At 45.4% G+C, this 19,096-nt stretch overlaps 1 protein-coding gene across 3 annotated transcripts; it reads left to right on the top strand.

Moving 5' to 3' along the window:
- The first annotated feature begins 7,032 nt into the window (after positions 1-7,032).
- Positions 7,033-17,243, top strand: TSPYL5 (TSPY like 5). 3 transcript variants are annotated; one of them, XM_035011576.1, is made up of 4 exons: positions 7,033-9,266; positions 10,509-10,618; positions 14,774-15,016; positions 17,136-17,243. In XM_035011576.1, exon 1 carries the CDS (start codon positions 7,076-7,078, stop codon positions 8,321-8,323), a length of 1,248 nt encoding a protein of 415 aa, XP_034867467.1. In that variant the 5' UTR covers positions 7,033-7,075; the 3' UTR covers positions 8,324-9,266; positions 10,509-10,618; positions 14,774-15,016; positions 17,136-17,243. The 3 variants fall into 3 exon arrangements, with proteins under 3 accessions (XP_034867467.1, XP_034867466.1, XP_034867465.1); XM_035011575.1 differs by lacking the exon at positions 17,136-17,243 and having other exon boundaries at positions 14,774-15,692; XM_035011574.1 differs by lacking the exons at positions 14,774-15,016; positions 17,136-17,243 and having other exon boundaries at positions 10,509-11,393.
- Positions 17,244-19,096: the final 1,853 nt, after the last annotated feature.

The following is a 19,096-nucleotide window of genomic DNA, read 5'->3' as shown; positions in this document are numbered from 1 at the left end:
TACCTTCTGTTATTTTCTAAAACTATCAATGTCACTTATTTTCTAAGGAGTTTTAAAATGCTATCTCTTAAGTTTCTCCAGCTTTGGAGTTGCATGACTAAGCCCATTAGATCCTGGGTCTGGACTAGTTAATACTATTGTATTGAGTATGAATTTTCATGGTTGCAGCAACTTATAAACTTCAGATAACTTAAACATGGCAATTCAAGTGACTTGGTAACTTTACATTTAAAATTTGTTTCTTTTATATAAATACTTAATCATGTAGGACATTCCCTGTTCCTTTTCTCATCTCGCCAGGGCTAAGGCTTCTTCATCCTGTCATCGGTGGAGAAGGGTCTGGTGTGAATCTTATCTTCAGTCTTTGCTGGTGTCTGCTGAGACTTAGCTGGACCTGCCTGGTGTTTGAAATCTGCCTCTACTCCCACTGTGTCCACTGAAGAAGCGTGCCCCTCATGGTCTCTAGTCATCAAATCCTTTACTCTGCACCTTCTTTGCCAACAATAGAAAGTCCATTCAAATTCCCCAAATGCTCTTCACGAAGCTCCACACCTCTCTCTACTAAACACGGGGAAATGTAGGATTGCTCTTGCACTCTATTCTGGGGCTGTGAGAGATTGAGAGTAGGGTGGCTGGAGGGTGGGACAGGCCATTTCAGAAATGCCTTTGGCAATGCTTAACCTTGTGAAAATAAAACGAAACCTTGTGGGGCATCTGGGTAGCTCAGTTGATTAAGCATCTGCCTTAGGCTCAGGTCATGATTCTGGGGTCCTGGGATCATGCCCCGCATGGGGCTCACTGCTCAGCGGGGATCCTGCTTCTCCCTCTCCCTCTGCCCCTCCCTACTGCTTGTTCTCCCTCTCTCTCATAAATAAATACAATCTTTTTTTAAAAAAGGAAACCTTGTATAAGATAAAGTCAGGAGGCCAGAAGGGGAGCTCTTACGCCCTACCACTTGTTGACAATTGCAACCCTAACAGGAAGACTCACACCTTGCAAGTCCATACTGCTTTAGCTGCTTTATTACCCAAGCAGGAGGAAGGTTTTCTTCTTGCCCAGCAACAGCCAGCCAATGAGAGACAGTCACAACTCAGCCAGTGAAAAGCCACCATACTTTGAACTCTCAGTTTATTCCAATGGACTTTTGTTTGTAACAGCCTCTCCCAAGTCCCCCTTTCCTCTATGGAAGAGCCTTCCTCTCCTTTGTTCTCTGAACTTGCCTATAGATTTGCTATAGCTTGCACGTTCTGAATTACAATTCTCTGCTATTCCTGAATAAACCCTTTTGTTTTTTGCTTGTAAAATAACTGACGATTTTTTTTTAAAGATTTTATTTATTTATTTGAGAGAGAGAGAATGAGAGACAGAGAGCATGAGAGGGAGGAGGGTCAGAGGGAGAAGCAGACTCCCTGCCGAGCAGGGAGCCCGATGCGGGACTCGATCCCGGGACTCCAGGATCATGACCTGAGCCGAAGGCAGTCGCTTAACCAACTGAGCCACCAGGCGCCCCTGCCGGTTTTATTTTTAAAGTTAACACTCTGTACAAACTTTTCTATTCTCTTGGCTGCCCTGCGATGAAAGACGTCCTCAGAGGATTTCTTGTCTGGGTTTCAGTTTTCAAATTGGGAGCTAGTCCTCCCCACTCTGAGATGTCTGTCTTTTCCAGGGGGATGGTCTCTACCAAACTCCCCAAGGGTTTTGATCCTTGGAGGGGTAACTGTGAGAATCCTTTTCTCAAGAGATACTGCACCAGCTATACACTCTCTAAATGTTCCCCAAGATCCTTAAGCCCAGCTCAGAAAAGGCTCTCACTGCCTCTTTGTGTGGTGGAGATATGCTTTATACATCATCACATGTTTTTCCTCCTTATGTTTTATGTTATAAACTCTATGCACTTAGTGCTCCAGGATTTGCTTTCAAAGTGCCAAAATTCTTTTTTTCTTTTTCTTTTTTTTTTTAAAGATTTTATTTATTTATTTGACAGAGAGATAGCGAGAGCAGGAACACAAGCAGGGGGAGTGGGAGAGGGAGAAGCAGGCTTCCTGCCGAGCAGGGAGCCCGATGTGGGACTCGATCCCAGGACCCTGGGATCATGACCTGAGCCGAAGGCAGACGCTTAACGACTGAGCCACCCAGGCGCCCCTCTTTTTTTCTTTTTCAATACCATTGTATCTTCCCCTCTCAAAAGCCTATTTTGAAATTCAAAGTGAAGAATTTGACTTGCTGAATTCAGCTTTTGCTAGGTTCTTCAGTACCTTTCCCTCTCTGGGATAAAAGCCGCTATTAGCTTAAAGATCTAATTTTAATGGTGAAAATGTTGTAGGGTAAAAAGGAAATGCCAAGAAGTAAGAATACATCTGTCAATATTTTAAAATATTTTACAGCTACTTATATGATATGGAACTGAATGACTTAGGTGGGTCTAGTATAAAATTTTGCTCTTTGGGGAGGAATTGGAAAGAATCTAGGCACATGTCTAACGATATTAACTTTAAATAGTTTTTGAAATTTACCATAAGAGGCAGATTTTTCTCTCCCTCTTGGCTTTGATAATATTCCCTATGTCACTCCCTTCTCTTCCATGATCCTCCATAACCTGGGAGGGTTAGTTGGCAAAATTCCATACAGTAAGCAAGATTTACTGCCATTTAAGAGCCTCATACTATCTCCTTGGGGAAAGACAAAACCCTGTGGCTAAAAATGTCAAGTCTGGGATCTTAAAGTTCTACCAGAGAAACTGTGGGGAATGTTAGTCTCTTGGTGGGGGAATAGGTTGGATCACTGGAATGTCTTTTTCCCAGCTAGTTAGTTTCTATGATTCAAGGAAAACAGACCTTAAAAGGAATGGAGAAAGTACAATTTTTATGGAACAAAAGGAACATTAGTTACTTTAACATTCTGAAAAGCATTTTTATGAATTTTTAATAAAATTTGCAAATGAAATATCATCACATTCAAAAGAATCAATTAAATGCTTATATTATCATGGATTTAAGCCCCTAATTATTGGGAAAAGGTAAAAATTCCCAGATTTCTGAGTTCACGATAGTAAACTTATATTTCTTTCATAATATTCACAGAATGCTCATGAAAAATGCTGTGCAAATGGAGATGTTTTATTCCCAACATGGACTGTTGAAATGAAACTCACTTATGTTGAGTATCGCCACACCAGGTATATACCTCATTGAAAAATGATTCCTGACTGATATATATATTATGTTTGCATGTGTAAGAATGTGTATGTATATGCATGCATATGTATAATTTTATATATACATATAATTTTTTAACATGGAAAGGTATTTTACCCACTAGAAAGAGTTTGATATTTCAATCTCTTAAATGATAATTTTATATCATGGAATAGTGGTTAAGAGGATGGGTGCTTGAATCTGATTGCCTGGGCTAAAATAAAACCATTAATTAGCTGTGTGACCTTGGGCATGGTACTGAAATTTTCTTTTTGCAATAACCTCATCTCTAAGATGGGAGCAATAACTGCATCTGCCCCATGAGGTGGTTGTGGGTAGTAAGTAAATTAGAACATGGCATTGTATAAAATACAAAATAAATGTGAACTTTCAGTAACATTATTAGTATATGCAAAGCCCATACTAGCTGCTTTGGGGGAGAAAAGAGACACAGTCTTTACCCTTATATGGTTTACTATCTAGTTGGGAACTCAAGCTATAGTCTTATATAAAGTGAAATACTGATATCTGAGAAGAAAATCAAAAGTTCAGTTCAGCTGCACAGACCAGCCTCTTAAATATAGAAGCCAAAAGGGCTGGGTGACCTGGATCAGGTCACCCTTTTATATCTTTATATAAAATGTTAGTCTCACATTTGTTTCCCTTCACCTGATGCTTATCTCTCTGACATGATGAAAACAGGCTCAAGGCACATTGTATAATAAACAACGTTTGCAGTGGCCCAGCCTATATTAATCTTGCAGTGGTTTAACCATGGGTGAGCAGTAAAGGACACGGCTACTGATGCTGGATTAAGGCTCTTGACAACAGAAGTTGGTTGAGCTGTGAGTGCTCTGAAAAGCAGGCCAGCCCACCAATTTCTGCAGTTTGCAGAGGGACAGTGACTGCTTCAGCTGATTTTTAAGTTTTTTTCTGATACTTGCAGACAATTCCAGACTGTAATTATCCAGTTTAAGAGGTAATTCTGTACAAGGACTGGCACAAAACTGCCTATCTAATTGCCAGATAAATATTACAGTTAACAACTTCTCTGTGAGATCAAGGACAGGACTACTTCCCATGGTCTGGGATGTTCATGGAAGGCCTTGGGAAGAAGTGGTTATGAAAGGGCCTTCAAAAAGAATTTAAGGTAATCTTTGGATTAATCCCTTTTAAATAAAATATTAATTCCCCTAATTTAATTTTTTTATAAAGAGGAATGCCTTTATTTATTAATTAATTTTTAATTTTAAGTAGGTCCCAAGTCCAATGTGGGGCCTGAACTCACGACCCTAAGATCAAGAGTCATATGCTCTACCAGCAAGGCGCACCATTCCCTAACTTAATTTTTAAATTTATCACGCTAGATTTTCCCCTACTTTCTGTCCCTGACTGGTGCTCGTATCAAAAGATAATTCTGTGTCTAAGTTACGAGTTTATTAAGTTTTCATATGTTGATCTGAGTATATAACCTTCACGTATAAAACTGCTTCTGAGGGGAAAACAGGGGTATTCTGAATTCCAGACAATCAATTTATAAACCCATTTTTTAAAACTCTACTTGGGTTGGTTCTTTCACTCAACAATTAATGAGTGCTTTTCGTTAGGATAAGACACTGTTGTAGGCCCATATGAACAAAAGAAAGATACCTGCCCTCATGGAGTTGACATTCTGGAGAGGACAGACCGTTAAAAAATATACAGAATCAATAATTGGTAGTGTGTTGGAAGGCAATAAGTGCTAAGGGATAAAGGAGTAGTGCAGGGTAAGAGGGAATGGGATGGGTGGCAATTTTAAACAGGATGGTCACTGTGAAGGTTACACTTAAGCAAAGTGTGAAGGGAGCCAGCCAAGATGACCAACCCCAAGTAGGGGAAGAGTATTTAAGGCAGAAGGAAGAGCCAGTGCAAAGGCCCTGAAGCAAGAGCTTACCTAATGAGTTTGAAGAATAGCAAAGAGACCAGTATAGTAGGAAGGGGGTGGGAGAGACAAGAGGATGAGGTCAGAGAGGTAAGCTGGGTAGTGGCAAGAGGGAACTTGCTAGATCATATAGAGCCTTGCAGGACTGTAGAGGCTTCGAGAAAGTCAGCAGTCACTTGCACTGGGCTGGCTTAAAACAAAGCCTGCTTGTATCAAAATAATTTCTCTTTTCCCCAGTGTCCTATACTGCAACTTTAATGTGGATACAAATAAACTGAGATCTTCCTAAAATTCAAATTCTGATTTAGTAGGTCTGGGGCAGGGCCTGAAATTCTCCATTTTTAGCAAGCTTCCAGGTGATGCCAGGCTGCCAGTCTACAGTTACACATTGACAAGTAAGAATAAAGAGGTGTTGAGTTCCCAGGGGCTCTGGAACTTACCTCGCCATTAGCTGGGTGCAAGGGCCTTCTTGTTCCTTGTGAGCCTGAAGGGACAACCTCAAAAGGTATTTGTTCACTTTCCTATTGGTCATGGTCTCACCACTAGACTCACTATTTCAAGGTCCTATCACTTGGCTAGTAAGAGCATGGTCTAGAACACCCTCCGAGAACAAGAGATAGGTTGTCTGGCTGTTGCCATGCAGAGTCTAAGAAGTTTCTAAGGCCTCCTCACTGCCTATGGAGGCTCTGACCACATTCCTATCTTACTCCAGTTACAGAAGTTCTGACTTGTGGCCTTCACTCCTGGTCCTATGCCTTGAGTGAAAGCCCAGCCCGGTAAACTAGGCCTGAGGCAGCCAGAGGATCTGGGTTATGCTCCCAGGTAGCAGAGAGAATGCCCTGCTAATGACTGTTTTACAGGGAAGGCTGGCCTTCTTCTTCTTCTTTTTTTTTTTTTTTTAAAGATTTTATTTATTTATTTGACAGAGAGAGAGAAACAGCGAGAGAGGGAACACAAGCAGGGGGAGTGGGAGAGGGAGAAGCAGGCTTCCCGCAGAGCAGGGAGCCCGATGCGGGGCTCGATCCCAGGACCCTGGGACCATGACCTGAGCCGAAGGCAGGCGCTTAACGACTGAGCCACCCAGGCGCCCCAAGGCTGGCCTTCTTAAGAGCTAGTGCAGTAATCTGCAGCGGTGCAGGCCTGGGAGGACTAGCCACTTATGAATATAAAGCACGGGTTATGAGTCAAGATAATTGAACTGTGCTTCTAGCCCTTACTGTGTCATCTCAGGAATATTCCTTGGGGTCCTGGAGTCACAGTTTTCTCATCTGGGAAGTGGGAATGACAACAACACTTCCCTCATTTATCGAGAGGATGCATGTAAAGCACGTAGTCAGGCACCTGGTTCATAATGATGCTCACAAAGTACTGGTTATTATTTTTATAATCACTAGTAACATCCCACCACCTATCAGATCGCGTTGTGGCCTGACCCCATGGTACCCACCTTTACATTCTCTGGAGTTCGGGCACCGTGGCAAATCCCTCAGCAAAGGCTTTCAAAGAGAAAACAGAGGGGTCAATGGCAGTTTCGTCGTGGTAAATGTCACTAGAAGTAATTAAGGAACTGAAGAGGTTTCGTTTATAAAGGAGATGATGGGGGGACGGACGTGATGGCTGTCGTCATGGTTTCTCGTGTGAGAGAAACGAGAGAGTTCCACGAGACCCAGCGGGCACGCTGAGACCGACCGGAAGCAACGAAAGGAAAGCACCCCCGCCCCCAACAGACAAAGCGAGGCAGGGGGCGATGGAGGAGGCGGGGTGGTCTGTGAGGGTCCGCTCCTGCGCAGCTGCGGCGGCGGAGCCAATCGCCGCGCGCAGCCCGTCCTCGCGCGACGGTACAGTCGTACCGTCGTGACGTCGGCGGTTGCCATGGAGAGGCCCGCTAGCTGGGGACCGCGAGCTGGCGCCAGGGGCGGCGGGGTCAGAGCGTGGCTTTGAAGCCGCTTCCGCTACCACCATGAGCGGCCGAAGTAGGGGCAGAAAGTCCTCCCGCGCCAAAAGCCGGGGCAAAGGCCGCGGCAAAGCCCGAGTCCGCGCTGCTCCTGACGACGCCCCCCACGACCCGGACCCGCCACAGTGCCAGAGGCTCGGGGAGGAAACCCAGGCGGCACAGGTGCAGGCTGGCGCGGGTTGGGGTGGCCTGGAAACCGCTGCGCCCGCGCCGTCCCGTCGGCCCGGGGAGGACGCTGCCTGCCGGCTCCCCCTGGACTGTGGCCTCGCGCTCCGGGCCCGAGCTGTGGGGGATCGCGGGCAGGCCGCGACCAGGCCCAGCCTGGGGAAGGCCACATCCCTCTCGGAGCGTCTAGCAACAGACACTGTCTTCGTGGGGACTGTGGGAACCGTGGGAAGGCCGAAAAATGGCCCCCGCGTTGGAAATCGGCGTGGCCCCGCCGGGAAGAAGGTCCCAGAAACCTGTAGCACAGCGGGGAGGGGGCCTCAGGCCATAGCTGGCGGGAAGCCGAAGAAAGGGGCCGCAGGGGAGAGTGTCTCCGTCCCTGTGGTGGAGGAGAAGAAGGTGGAGAAGGATGCAGGGTCAGGGCCCCTGGCGACAGATGGCAGCATGGATACGCTGGAGACGGTCCAGCTGAAGCTGGAGACCATGAACGCCCAGGCAGACAGGGCCTACCTTCGGCTCTCGCGGAAGTTTGGGCAGTTGCGACTGCATCACTTAGAGCGCAGGAACCTCCTCATCCAGAATATCCCGGGTTTCTGGGGGCAAGCTTTTCAGAACCACCCCCAGCTGTCATCCTTTCTGAACAACCAAGATAAAGAGGTTCTCAGCTACTTGAACAGCTTGGAGGTGGAAGAGCTTGGCCTCGCCAGATTGGGCTACAAAATCAAGTTCTACTTTGGGCGCAACCCCTATTTCCAAAATAAGGTGCTCATCAAGGAATATGGGTGTGGCCCTTCGGGTCAGGTGGTGTCTCGTTCTACTCCAATCCAGTGGCTCCCAGGGCATGATCTTCAGTCGTTAAGCCAGGGGAACCCCGACAACAGCCGTAGCTTCTTTGGGTGGTTTTCAAACCACAGCTCCATTGAGTCTGACAAGATTGTGGAGATAATCAACGAAGAACTGTGGCCCAATCCCCTGCAGTACTACCTTATGAGTGAAGGGGCCCGTGCAGAGAAAGGAAAGGAGGGCAGGCAAGGTCCAGCAAGGCAGCCAGTGGAGACCCCTGAGCCTGGGGCAAACAAGTCCAACTGATCCTGCACTAGTCTCCCTACTACCTCCTGTTGGACCTGTGCCCAGCTAACCACACGTGTTTGGTTATCTGCCTTCTCTTCATGTTGGCCTCTGTGCACTGTATTCCTTTGGACTTCAGTTACAAGAATATGGTATTTATGATCATGTTCTTTTGCCTCCTCGTGGCCTTCTTGCTTTTTCACATTAGTGTTACATGTTAAATGATCTCACCCCTACTGTTTATGTTAAGCACACATGCTTCAAGTGTGTGCTGCCTTTGTCTACATTGCCTGGACCGTGTTTTTGGCTCTGGCCTTTCCCAGCTGTCTTTAACATGGACGCTCATGAGTCCTCCTCCAAGAGGACCAGTGCATCCTCAAGCTCTGCTACTTCAGGGCCAGTGACTTGCTGAGCTTTGTGTTCATGCTGGCCATGCATGCCATCTATGGCCAGTTTTTCTGTTGCCACTGCAGAACGAAGCTAGCACACATGGTATTGGCCATCAGCCAAAACTAATTGTTCCAAAGCCCTGGGGTCACCGGCCTAGTTGCCACCACCTCCTGGATCTCTGACTTTGGCTAGGGGCCTCAGCTGCCCTGCTGGATGTGCAGAATAGCACTTGACTGCTGGGCATGGATGAGGTTGAGAGTGAGAAGCAGTATGCCGTGTGTTCTGTACCATCATGTGTCTCTTCCTGCCTCTGGGCCCTTCTACTATTGAACATTCATCAAGGTCTATACCATGCTCCGTCACTATCAGGCCACTGAGACTTGTCTAGGTTGCTATTGGCCCTAGTTGGCTTCCTGGTCAACGAGGACCTCAAGAACTGCCTGTGGACCCAGGCCCCCTGCCAGTGCATGAGACACACACCTACCCTCCCCAGCCTTCCAGGAACCCTGCCGCCTGCCAGACTGATGGGCGGGTGTGTGAACATGTGCTCACTGTCATCGTGCTGTGGCTGCAGGTGAGGGTGGGGACTGGACCCACATACAACCTAGGTACCTTTGTCAACTCCACTTATCCCTTCTTAGCACAGGACCAGAGTGCTATAGTGGGGTTGCTGGGGAAGAGGTATTTCTGACCTGTGGGCCTGTGTCTACTTCCTCTCACACCTCTGTGCCTTACTTGCCCTTCCTTCACTCCCTCTCTTCCTTCTTTCCTCCCTTTCCTGTCCTTTCTTCTTCCTCCACTTCTCCCTTCCTTTTTTGTTTCAGTATTACCACAGCTCAGAAAGAGAAAGCAACTGAGAAACCAGGGTTTTCTGCATACAGCTAGCGAGACAGCTGGGACTTGAGCACACTCACACCATGCTGACAGCGGGTAGAGGAGGCCAGAAGGCTAAGTGGGTCTGTGGTCAGCTGTGGTCAGACCTTGGTTCCAACTCCTGGGTTCACTCTATAATTCTCAATTGAAAATTCTTTTCATGGCTACACATGTGTTAGAATTATAAGCCCTAAGGCAGCAGTGTTGTGGACGAGTGTTTACTCCTGTTCCAACTTTCGTGTGTGTGTGTGCCCCTTAAGACCCAGTTACCTCATATTGTTTCCTCTTTTGTGGTAGCCTCTGGCCATCTGGCCCTCATTCCCCAGCTTTCTACGCTCAGCGCGGTCTTTTGCTCTCTTTACTTTTCTACCTTCAAATACCCTTAGGAATAGGCTTCCATCCTGGGGCATGGGGACAGGGTGGTCAGAATCTGTTCTGGATCTCCAGGGTTCATTTCCAGTGAGTATAAAAGCTGAGCCAGACCCTCTTTCTCCTTTGCATCCCTGAAGGTTGAGGGGTAGGACTGTAACACTTGCCCTCCCCCTAATCTCCCTTTCCTTATGGGAGACCTTGTTCTGAGTTCCCCAAGGGCTGGGGAGGCCTTGACTCAAATTTGTAGAGAGGGTGTGCCAGGCGGGGAACTTGGAGCAAAAACACAGAGCAGGAATGGGCCTGGTGTGGAAGGGGCCTGGAGATGCAGGTAGCAATGGTTTGAGAAGCCTCAGGGAGACTATGCCTGTCTCTCAGTGAGGGCAGGGATGGGGAGGGACCTTCCCCAGAGTGAGGAGGGGAGAATTAAAGGGGTCATGGGCCAATACAGTACCTAGGTGAGGGTTTGCCCACGGTTTTATCCAATCATTAGCTCATCATTAGTGGATTTTATAAATCACAGAAACAAATCCAAAACAGAATGTTACTTTGGATGCTTTCTCTTTTGTTCTAGGTGTGGCCTTGCGTATGTGGAAGATTGATGCTGTATGCTGCTTATTTTGCCATAAGTAAAATCTTACCACTTCCCCCATTTTTGCCTAATGGGAAAATGTAGCTGCACAGGTCTGCTTTTTTCTTTTTCTTTCTTTCTTTTTTTTTTTTTTTTAACTTTTTGCTGTTTATTATGGACATTTTCAGACAAGCACAGAAATGGAGAGGATGGTACCTGGCCCCTGTGTACCCGTCACCTAGCTACATCAATTATGATCAACCTGGTATCTTCCTCTCCCCACCTATATTGTTGATGGAAAATCCGACACTGTGCCAATTCAACCTTGACTACTTTGGGAGATCAGGACTCTCTTTTGGTGGTGATAGTGATAGGGGGCACTATCGTGATCCTATCAGGTCTGCTTTTTGTTTTGAATGTTAACAAATGAAGTTCCAGAAATGGGCCTTAGAAGTGAAAGTCTTCAGGATAAACAGGGAGTCTCAAAAAGAGATGAAAAGATGCTCCCTTTCCCCTGTATCCACAAAAGGAGAGAGAGAGAGAGACTGTTCTGTTGTAAATCTTACAGACTGATACAATAAGGTGCTTACTTGGGACCCTTCACCAGAATATCAGGGTTTTTTTGCTTGTGAAAGATGGAGCCTTGTGTGACTGTTAGAAATATCATCAGCTTGTCCTGGTCTCATAATATAACTGGTCTTGGAAGTATAATTTGGAAATTGTTTCTGTGTTCTGTGAAAATTGCTCCCCAAAGCAATCAGTTACTGGTTGTCTTACTTGGTAATTTGACACCCTGGTAATAATGCAATTATTCCTTTGTTCCTAAACAGTATAAATAGTTGTAAGCTCACATGCATGATGGAAAAATAAAAGCCTGTATCTCTGTTATATTTTTTATTTTAACAAAAGAATTGGAAGGTGAAGGTGAGGCTAGGTAGTTGAGGGGATGTATACATTGGCCTCGAAGAGTGCTTCCTAGGTCTCAGGCCCTGGTGTGACTAGCTCCATAACAATGATTCTCATGCCCTTAGCAGAGATTGAGATTCTGTGGTTGGTTCTGGGAGGAAGCCAGGTAGTTCTTGTTTCTAATGAGTTTTCCAGGTGATTTTAGTGGAAATCCGGTGTTTCTCAAATTTTAGAGTACATCTGAATTGTGTGAGGAATCCTGTTAAAACTATGAATTCTGATTCAGTAGTCCAGGGTGGAACCTGAGATTCTGCATTTCTAACAAAATTCCAGGTGATGCCAGTGCTGGTGGTTTGTGAACTGTACTTTGAGTAGCAAAGAGGGGATGTTTAAGAACCATTCAGACTAGGGTAACAGTGCTCAGCCTTGGTTGCACATTAGGATTACCTGGGAAACTTAAATATACTGTCGGAGCTCTGCACAATTGCCGACTAAATCAGAATGTGGGAAGGGGTTGGTCCAGGTATAGGTGTGTTAGAAACATCCCAGGTGATTCTGTTGTCTAGCCAGGGTTGAGAACTAGGGTCTCTGATGCTGTTCATTAGGCATCTATAAGAAGGTTAATTCTACACATCAAGAGAAGCAGCAGCAGACAACAATAGGCCACGAAAAGCTGCCCAGCAGAAAATAGTTGGAAAAAATTAGAAGTGGGTTGTTAAATGACAAAAAAATAAAATTGGTTTATATGATAAAGGGCACGAATCAATAAATGTGCAGTGTTCAGAGCATAGTAGGTGTTCAAATATTAAATGAATGAATGAGTTTAAAACACAGTTTATAGTCAAATGCCTTAGGGCTAGCCTGGTAATTAAATTTGCAAAGTAGGCCAGATTTGTTTCACAAGGATATGTGTATTCGTTTGTTAGGGCTGTTGTAATGAAGAACCCCCGACAGGGTGGCCTAAACAATAGAAATTGACTTGCTCCGTTTTGGAGGCTAGATGTGTCAGATCAAGGTGTGGGCAGGGTTGGTTTCCTCTGAAGTCCTCTCTCCCGGCTTGTAGGTGGTCCTCCTTTTCTCTCTGTCTTTACACGGCCTTCCCTCTGTGTGAGCTTGGGAGCTGTGAACAGAGGTGGAGATCGTGTGTAGCTGTTCTGCAGGGCTAGATTGTTTACCTGGGGGCAGTGCAGGCCTAGTGTGGCTGCATCTTCAAAGGGCAATGGGAGGAATCAGGATTTTTATGCAGAATCTCCCAATTTTGAATGCTTTCAACTAAAAAAACAAAAAAAATTTAAACACTCAGAGCCTTGCTATTAATGATATGTGGAGTGCAAAAGGGTTTGGAGAGCAGCCTCTATTTGATGCTCAAGCATCTGCTTGGGATTCATGCAGAGTCCTCTGGGGTTATGCATTGAGAGGGGCTCTCTGCCCAATTTAGCTCACACACTTGCTTCTTCAGAGGTACGAAGCCTTCACTCCCCAGGCCCCCCTTTCATGCCCCTCTCTTTGGTTGTTTGGAGATCCTGTCTGATCTGGGATTCACTACCTCCCCATGGGCTTATTCATTCATTGCCTCCTGTATGTGCCAGTCTCAGTTGTAGACATCAGAAATATAGCTATGAACAAATAGAACTTTGAATTCTGCCCCCCCTTCTAGGTTTCAGCCTCTTAGATTTTGCCTGGGATTGTCAGTCAATCTCTTTCTTTTTTCCCTTTTCCTGCATAGGGCTGCCGAGTGCTTTAGATCCATATGGGAGGTAAAGGAAGCCTCTTTTTACCCTCTGACCTCTAGGTCAGAATTCACAGGGCAATTAGGTTTTTAATAACCTGCAAAGTGAGGGCTTCTTGGAGTAATTCTTGTTAGGCTAAATCCTTTGCCCTTTTCTCAACTTTGAGCTTTATTACAAAAGGCCTTCTTTTGGCTTCTAAACTTGTTACTGGCAGGGCTTTTTTGGAGTATGAGGGGTTTGATTATGCTTGGGTGAGGGAGGAGACAAAACTAGTCTTACTACTCATAGCTTATTGAAAATTTTTATCAACTTCGGACTGTCTCTCCTTAACACTTTGGGCTTCCTGCCTCTGGTCTACTCCACCGATTTGCGACAAGGCAGAGAGGCGCACCGCTCCGGGTTGGCCTCACCTAGAGAGGAAACTTTGCCCTCATTTGTCCCTTTGAAAATTGTGGAAACTCCTTCTGCGCTCCCACCCCTTGAGATCTGGGCCTTGGTGAGCCACTGTTACTGATGGGTGGGCCATATCCCTCAGAGTTGGGGTAGCAAAAGAAAGCCGAGAACCCAGGCTATTCAGTCTATGGTTTTTATCTCTCTTTGTCCTTAGCATCTTCACTTCTGCTTTTGGGATCTTCTCCAGCCGTATTTCACCATTCAGGATCTCAACTCATTTCTGCTGATTCATTTTCACCTGAAACTCTGACTTGGTGCTTCTGGACCCCAGATCTACCTTCTCTGGTCAGGTGTTCAATTTCATGCTCTCCGAGGCTCCAACCTTAAATTCCTTCCTCCTCTCCCTGCCTCCTGTCAGCCTGGTTCTCAGCTGAGGTTTGACAAATATAAGACAAAATAGCCCCCATCTGTGTGGCACTGGATGGTTCACAAAGCACAGTCACATTATATCAGTTGTAACAACTATCTGAAAAGACGGCTCAAAGAGGTTAAATGACTTGACCAAAACCACAGAGGTAGTAGTAAGCAGTAGAGCCAGAACTCAAACTCAGGTCTGCCAATTACAAACTCCATCCATACTCGTGATGGTAAACGTGAGGCCCAAGCAGATACCTGGTACTATGAACCTAGGCACTTCTTTCCACAGAACCTGTAATTAAGCCTTCATGTAGAGCATCAGAACCCTCAGCACAGCACTCTGGTTAGTCAAGGCAGAGTTGGCATGTGAGTGTGAACCTTCCTGGCCATCCCAAACTCCAGCCTGCCAGCAGAGCTCAGTGAGGAGCAGGGCTGGCTAGGGCTGAGGCTTCCTTTAACTGCTTTGTTCTAAGGTTAGGATCGGCTCAAAATTTCAGTACCTGAAGATGAATGATTTGAAAAAAGGAGGTAATCTTTCTTCTGTAACAAGAAGTCTGGTGATGGGAAGTTATAGGCTTGCTTCAATGGCTCCATGATGTTCGGGCTCTGGTCCACACCTGTGCTTCCTCTTTTGGCTTTCCCCACATCATTCCCCAGCTGCACTTAAAGGTGGGCAGGAAGGAGGGGAGAGGGAGAGCTTCTCGCATGTCTCTGTCTTTATCAAGGAAGAAAATCTTTGCCAGTAGTCCCTGCTAGATCTCAGGAGACCTGAGTCAGGTTCCATGGGCCAGAAATGGGTCACACTCTCACACTCTATTTCAGGGAAACATGGTGCTGCCATCAAGGAATAAGGAGAGCTCAAGTGGTTAGGACGGATGGGAGATGTTAGTCACTTGTAGGCTCATCCTTTCTGGAGCAATGTGGCTACGCTGCTGACAAGCACATCACATAATAGTTGGAAGCCCCATGCATGTGCACTGCCCCTGCCCCAGCTCCCCTGGGCACCTCTTCTGACAAGAAAGCTCTACCAGTGCTTGGCGTGCTGTGTCTCATCTCCATTACATGGTAAGTGCTCTTCCCGCTAGGCAATGCGTTTTTGGTTTTCCTGTTTCCCATAGCACCTCACCCAGGGTTCACTCAACATTTGATGCATGCGGTCAGTAAATGCTACTTGGGCAAATGCAGTAAGTCAATAATCTTTCTAAAATGTAAATTTGATCATGTCAATCACCTGTTCAAAACCTTCAGGAGTAAGGTCCAAAATCCTAAGAAGCTCATAATAGGCCTTCCATTATCTGACCCTACCTATTTTTTACTTCAAACTTTTTTATTATGAATAATTTCAACATACATAAAAGTTGACAAAGCACAATGGTTACCCGTATATCTACTATTTAAGTTCGATGATTTTTAACTTCGTGCCATATTTGTCTCGCTCTGTATATATATGTTTTGCCGAACAATTTGAAAATAAGTTGCTTGACCCTTCACTCCTAAATACTCAGCATGCATCTAATAAAAAAGGATTTTCTCCTGTAAACGTCAGACCATTATCACACTGCAGAACAGAATTCCTAAATACCCTCTAGTATACAGTCCATATTTAGATTTCTCCATTGTTACCAAGATTATCTTACAGTATTAGTTTTAAAATCAAGATTGAAAAATGTTCAGCCATTCATCTGGTGATCTCTTCAATCTTCTTAAAACAAAAATAATCCCCTCACTTTTGTCCCCCCACCCCCACCCCCCCACCATGACATTGACTTTCTGAAGGAGTTAGGCCACTTGTCTTTTAGGATGTCCCAAATTCCGGATTTGTCTGATTGCATCTTCCTGGTGTCAGTTAACTTTTTCCTCTGTCTCCTGTATGTCTTGTAAACTGAGGATGCAGATGGAATGCCTTTGGCAAGAGTACATAGACAAGGCAGATCCTTCACAGTGTGTCACTTCTGAAGGCAAAGTGACAGCTGGTCCCACTGTCGTGCTGTTCGTTTGCTCTCTTGGTTAAGATGGCGATCACCATATTTCCTTCTTCCAATTAGCAGGAAATCTCTGAAATTACTGTAAGGATACTGTTCCCTTAAACTTTCATCCCAAGGTTTTAGCAGCCATCGATGACATTTGCCCAAACCTGTTACTTCACTGTGGGTTACAAAATAGTGACCTTCTAATCTTGGCATTTCCTTTACATATGTTATCTGGTATTTTCCTGTAAGGAAGAGTTTACTCTCAGCATCTAGCAATGAACTCTACTTCCTTCTGAAAGGCAGTGTAAATGCTTCATTTATTCCTTTTATTATCTATTTTCGGAATCAGAAGTTGGTGTAATAATTGCTTCTAATTGTTTCAAATAAGGGCATGTTTTTCTTTTCTCTTTACGATCGCTGTGGACTTGTGGGGTTTTATTTATTTAACGTTTTATGATCAATTATAGTCATTTTCTCTTTTGGCTACTCAACTGACTTGCATTTTGCTACTAACTTTTACCAGACTCCTCTTGTCCTTGTCCCTGGTTTTCTCCCATTGCCCCCTGTGCTGTGCTGCAGCCAGTATGAATCAGTGTGAATCAGTTCCGGGTCCCTGGATGCCCACTGTGCTCTTTCACACCCTGAATGTTTGTACAAGCAGTTTGTGTAGGAAGAAAGCCCTTGCAGCCCTTCTCAGGTACGGCTCAGATATTCTCGTACCAGGCCGTAGTTTTTAATCTGAATTAGTCCCTCCCTCCTCTTTATTTCCACAGTATTCTATCCACACTTCAACTTACAGTACCTAACATAGTGACTTGTTCTTGTCTGTTTATCAGAGACTGAGATCCTTGAGGCCACAGAATAATAATGACAAGTAGTATGTCTTAATCATTTTTGTATTCTCGTACTTGAGGGGCTTATGCATAGTAGGTGCTCATTAAGCAATTGAACAAGTGAGCAAATGAATGGTCCCTAAAGATTCCTTAAGGCAGCAGTGACAAACTACCGAGAGGCTGCAAGTGCCCAGAAGCAGAGGTTGGGAATAATTTCAAGTGAAGAGAAGCATGAACCTAATACAAATGGGTTAAAGGGTGGTGGGGGGTGGGGAACTATCACCGGTACAAAGCCTCAGGCAAAAAACTTGAATTTGTTTCTTCCTCTCTGCTATAAACTCTCAAGGATCTTTGTTCATTGTTGAATCTCTTGAATCCCAGGTGCATACACATTGACATATTTTGGTCTGGTGAAAGTGTTACCCCGTAGGGATCCGAAAGGGTATGTGCACCCCGATGTTCATAGCAGCAATGTCCACAATAGCCAAACCGTGGAAAGAGCCAAGATGTCCATCAACAGATGAATGGATAAAGAAGATGTGGTATATATATACAATGGAATATTATGCAGCCATCAGAAGGAATGAGATCTTGCCATTTGCAACGACGTGGATGGAACTGGAGGGTGTTATCTGAGCGAAATAAGTCAAAGAGAAAGACGTGTATCATATGACCTCACTGATATGAGGAATTCTTGATCTCAGGAAACAAACTGAGGGTTGCTGGAGTGGGGGGTGGGGTGGGAGGGATGGAGTGACTGGGTGATAGACACTGGGGAGGATATATGCTCTGGTAAGCGTGGTGAATTGTGCAAGACTGTTGAATCTCAGATCTGTACCTCTGAAACAAATAATGCAATATATGTTAAGAAAAAAAAAAAAAGAAGATAGCAGGAGGGGAAGAATGAAGGGGGGGAAATCGGAGGGGTGGACGAACCATGAGAGACAATGGACTCTGAGAAACAAACTGAGGGTTCTAGAGGGGAGGGGGGTGGGAGGATGGGTTAGCCTGGTGATGGGTATTGAGGAGGGTACGTTCTGCATGGAGCACTGGGTGTTATGCACAAACAATGAATCATGGAACACTACATCTAAAACTAATGATGTAATGTATGGGGATTAACATAACAATAAAAAAAATACCTTCGGGGGAGGAAGGGGATAACTGGGATGAGTAATTATAAAGAAATGGGGTGATTTTTAACAACCACATCAGAATTTGTATACCTAAAAGATCATTGAACTTTAAATAGCCAAGGAGCAAAACATTTCAGCATTCCTCTCTGGAAACTGCTTCCAGAATTCACTTTTGTTTTTGACCAAATGTGATATACTAACACACCTAAACTTACTCCCCAGCTATGGCACCAAATAAATGTCTAATTTCCAAAAACCAAAAAAAAAAAAAAAAGATGGCAGGTTGGATGGGCCATATCTTGGAGTTGTCCCATGGCAGAAGCTGTCTCTTCCTAAGGGAGCATTGAGACTTGGAGAATCCATTTTGTTGAGCACATACCACATGCTGGGCACAGTGCTAGGCAAATTTAAACACATCATCACAACAATTCTATTATTATCCTCATTTTCCAGATGAGACGAAAGAGCTCAAGAGAGTTTCGGTAACTTGTTTAATGTTATGTCAGTTGTAATTCCTGGAGCTGGGAGTGGAGCGCCTTAGCCACTGTTCTGCCCTGGCTCTCAGGCTGGGGTTTGCAGTTTGAGTTGGTGAGTTGGACTAACATTGTCTCCTGTCTTCAGAAGAGAGGGAGGAGGGTGTGTGGCTGAAGATAGACTTCAAGCCTTTCAGGGGGTAGTTATCACTGTCCAGGGAGTGGGAGTGTGTGTGTGTGGGTGTGTTTGTGATGTGTGGTGTGTGTGTATGGGGAGCCACATCCGTGTGTGTGCCCAGGGAGGGCATAAGAGTGGCCGACAAGCCAGCTTTGGAATACAGCCTGTGGACCTGTAGACTGCATGCTGGTTGTCCACGGACCCACAATGCCCAGAGGCTGCCAGGGCGTGTGTGCTCACGCGGATCACTGCCCACTGAGCAGTGGGGTCCACATTTTAAAGACTCCCAGCTGTGGGCAGCTTGTGGGAAACAGACTCTCTTGGCTTGAAGCAGTTCAGAAGGAGTAGGCGTCTAGTAAGGCCCTGAGCAGATGGTGTGACAGGGAGGCTGAGTCGCAGAAGGCACCAGGCTCAACAAAAGGCCATCGCAACTACTAAACGAGGGGATTAGTTTGTGTAGGGGCAACATAGGCCTGCAGGATGTAAGCTGTTCTTTGAGCTTCAGCCTCCCACACAGACAGCTGTCCCTCTCTCCGCTCTCGTCTCCAAATAAGA

Source organism: Mirounga leonina, unplaced genomic scaffold, assembly GCF_011800145.1.
Source record: "Mirounga leonina isolate KUSES-001 unplaced genomic scaffold, KU_Mleo_1.0 Mir_165, whole genome shotgun sequence".
NCBI classification, from domain to species: Eukaryota; Metazoa; Chordata; class Mammalia; order Carnivora; family Phocidae; genus Mirounga; species Mirounga leonina.
Note: the sequence above shows the minus strand (reverse complement) of the source record. Positions and strands in the feature narration are given on the sequence as shown.

Bases quoted from the DNA above. Each gene is read 5' to 3' on its own strand.
- TSPYL5 (XM_035011576.1), top strand. From the start codon at position 7,076: ATGAGCGGCCGAAGTAGGGGCAGAAAGTCCTCCCGCGCCAAAAGCCGG.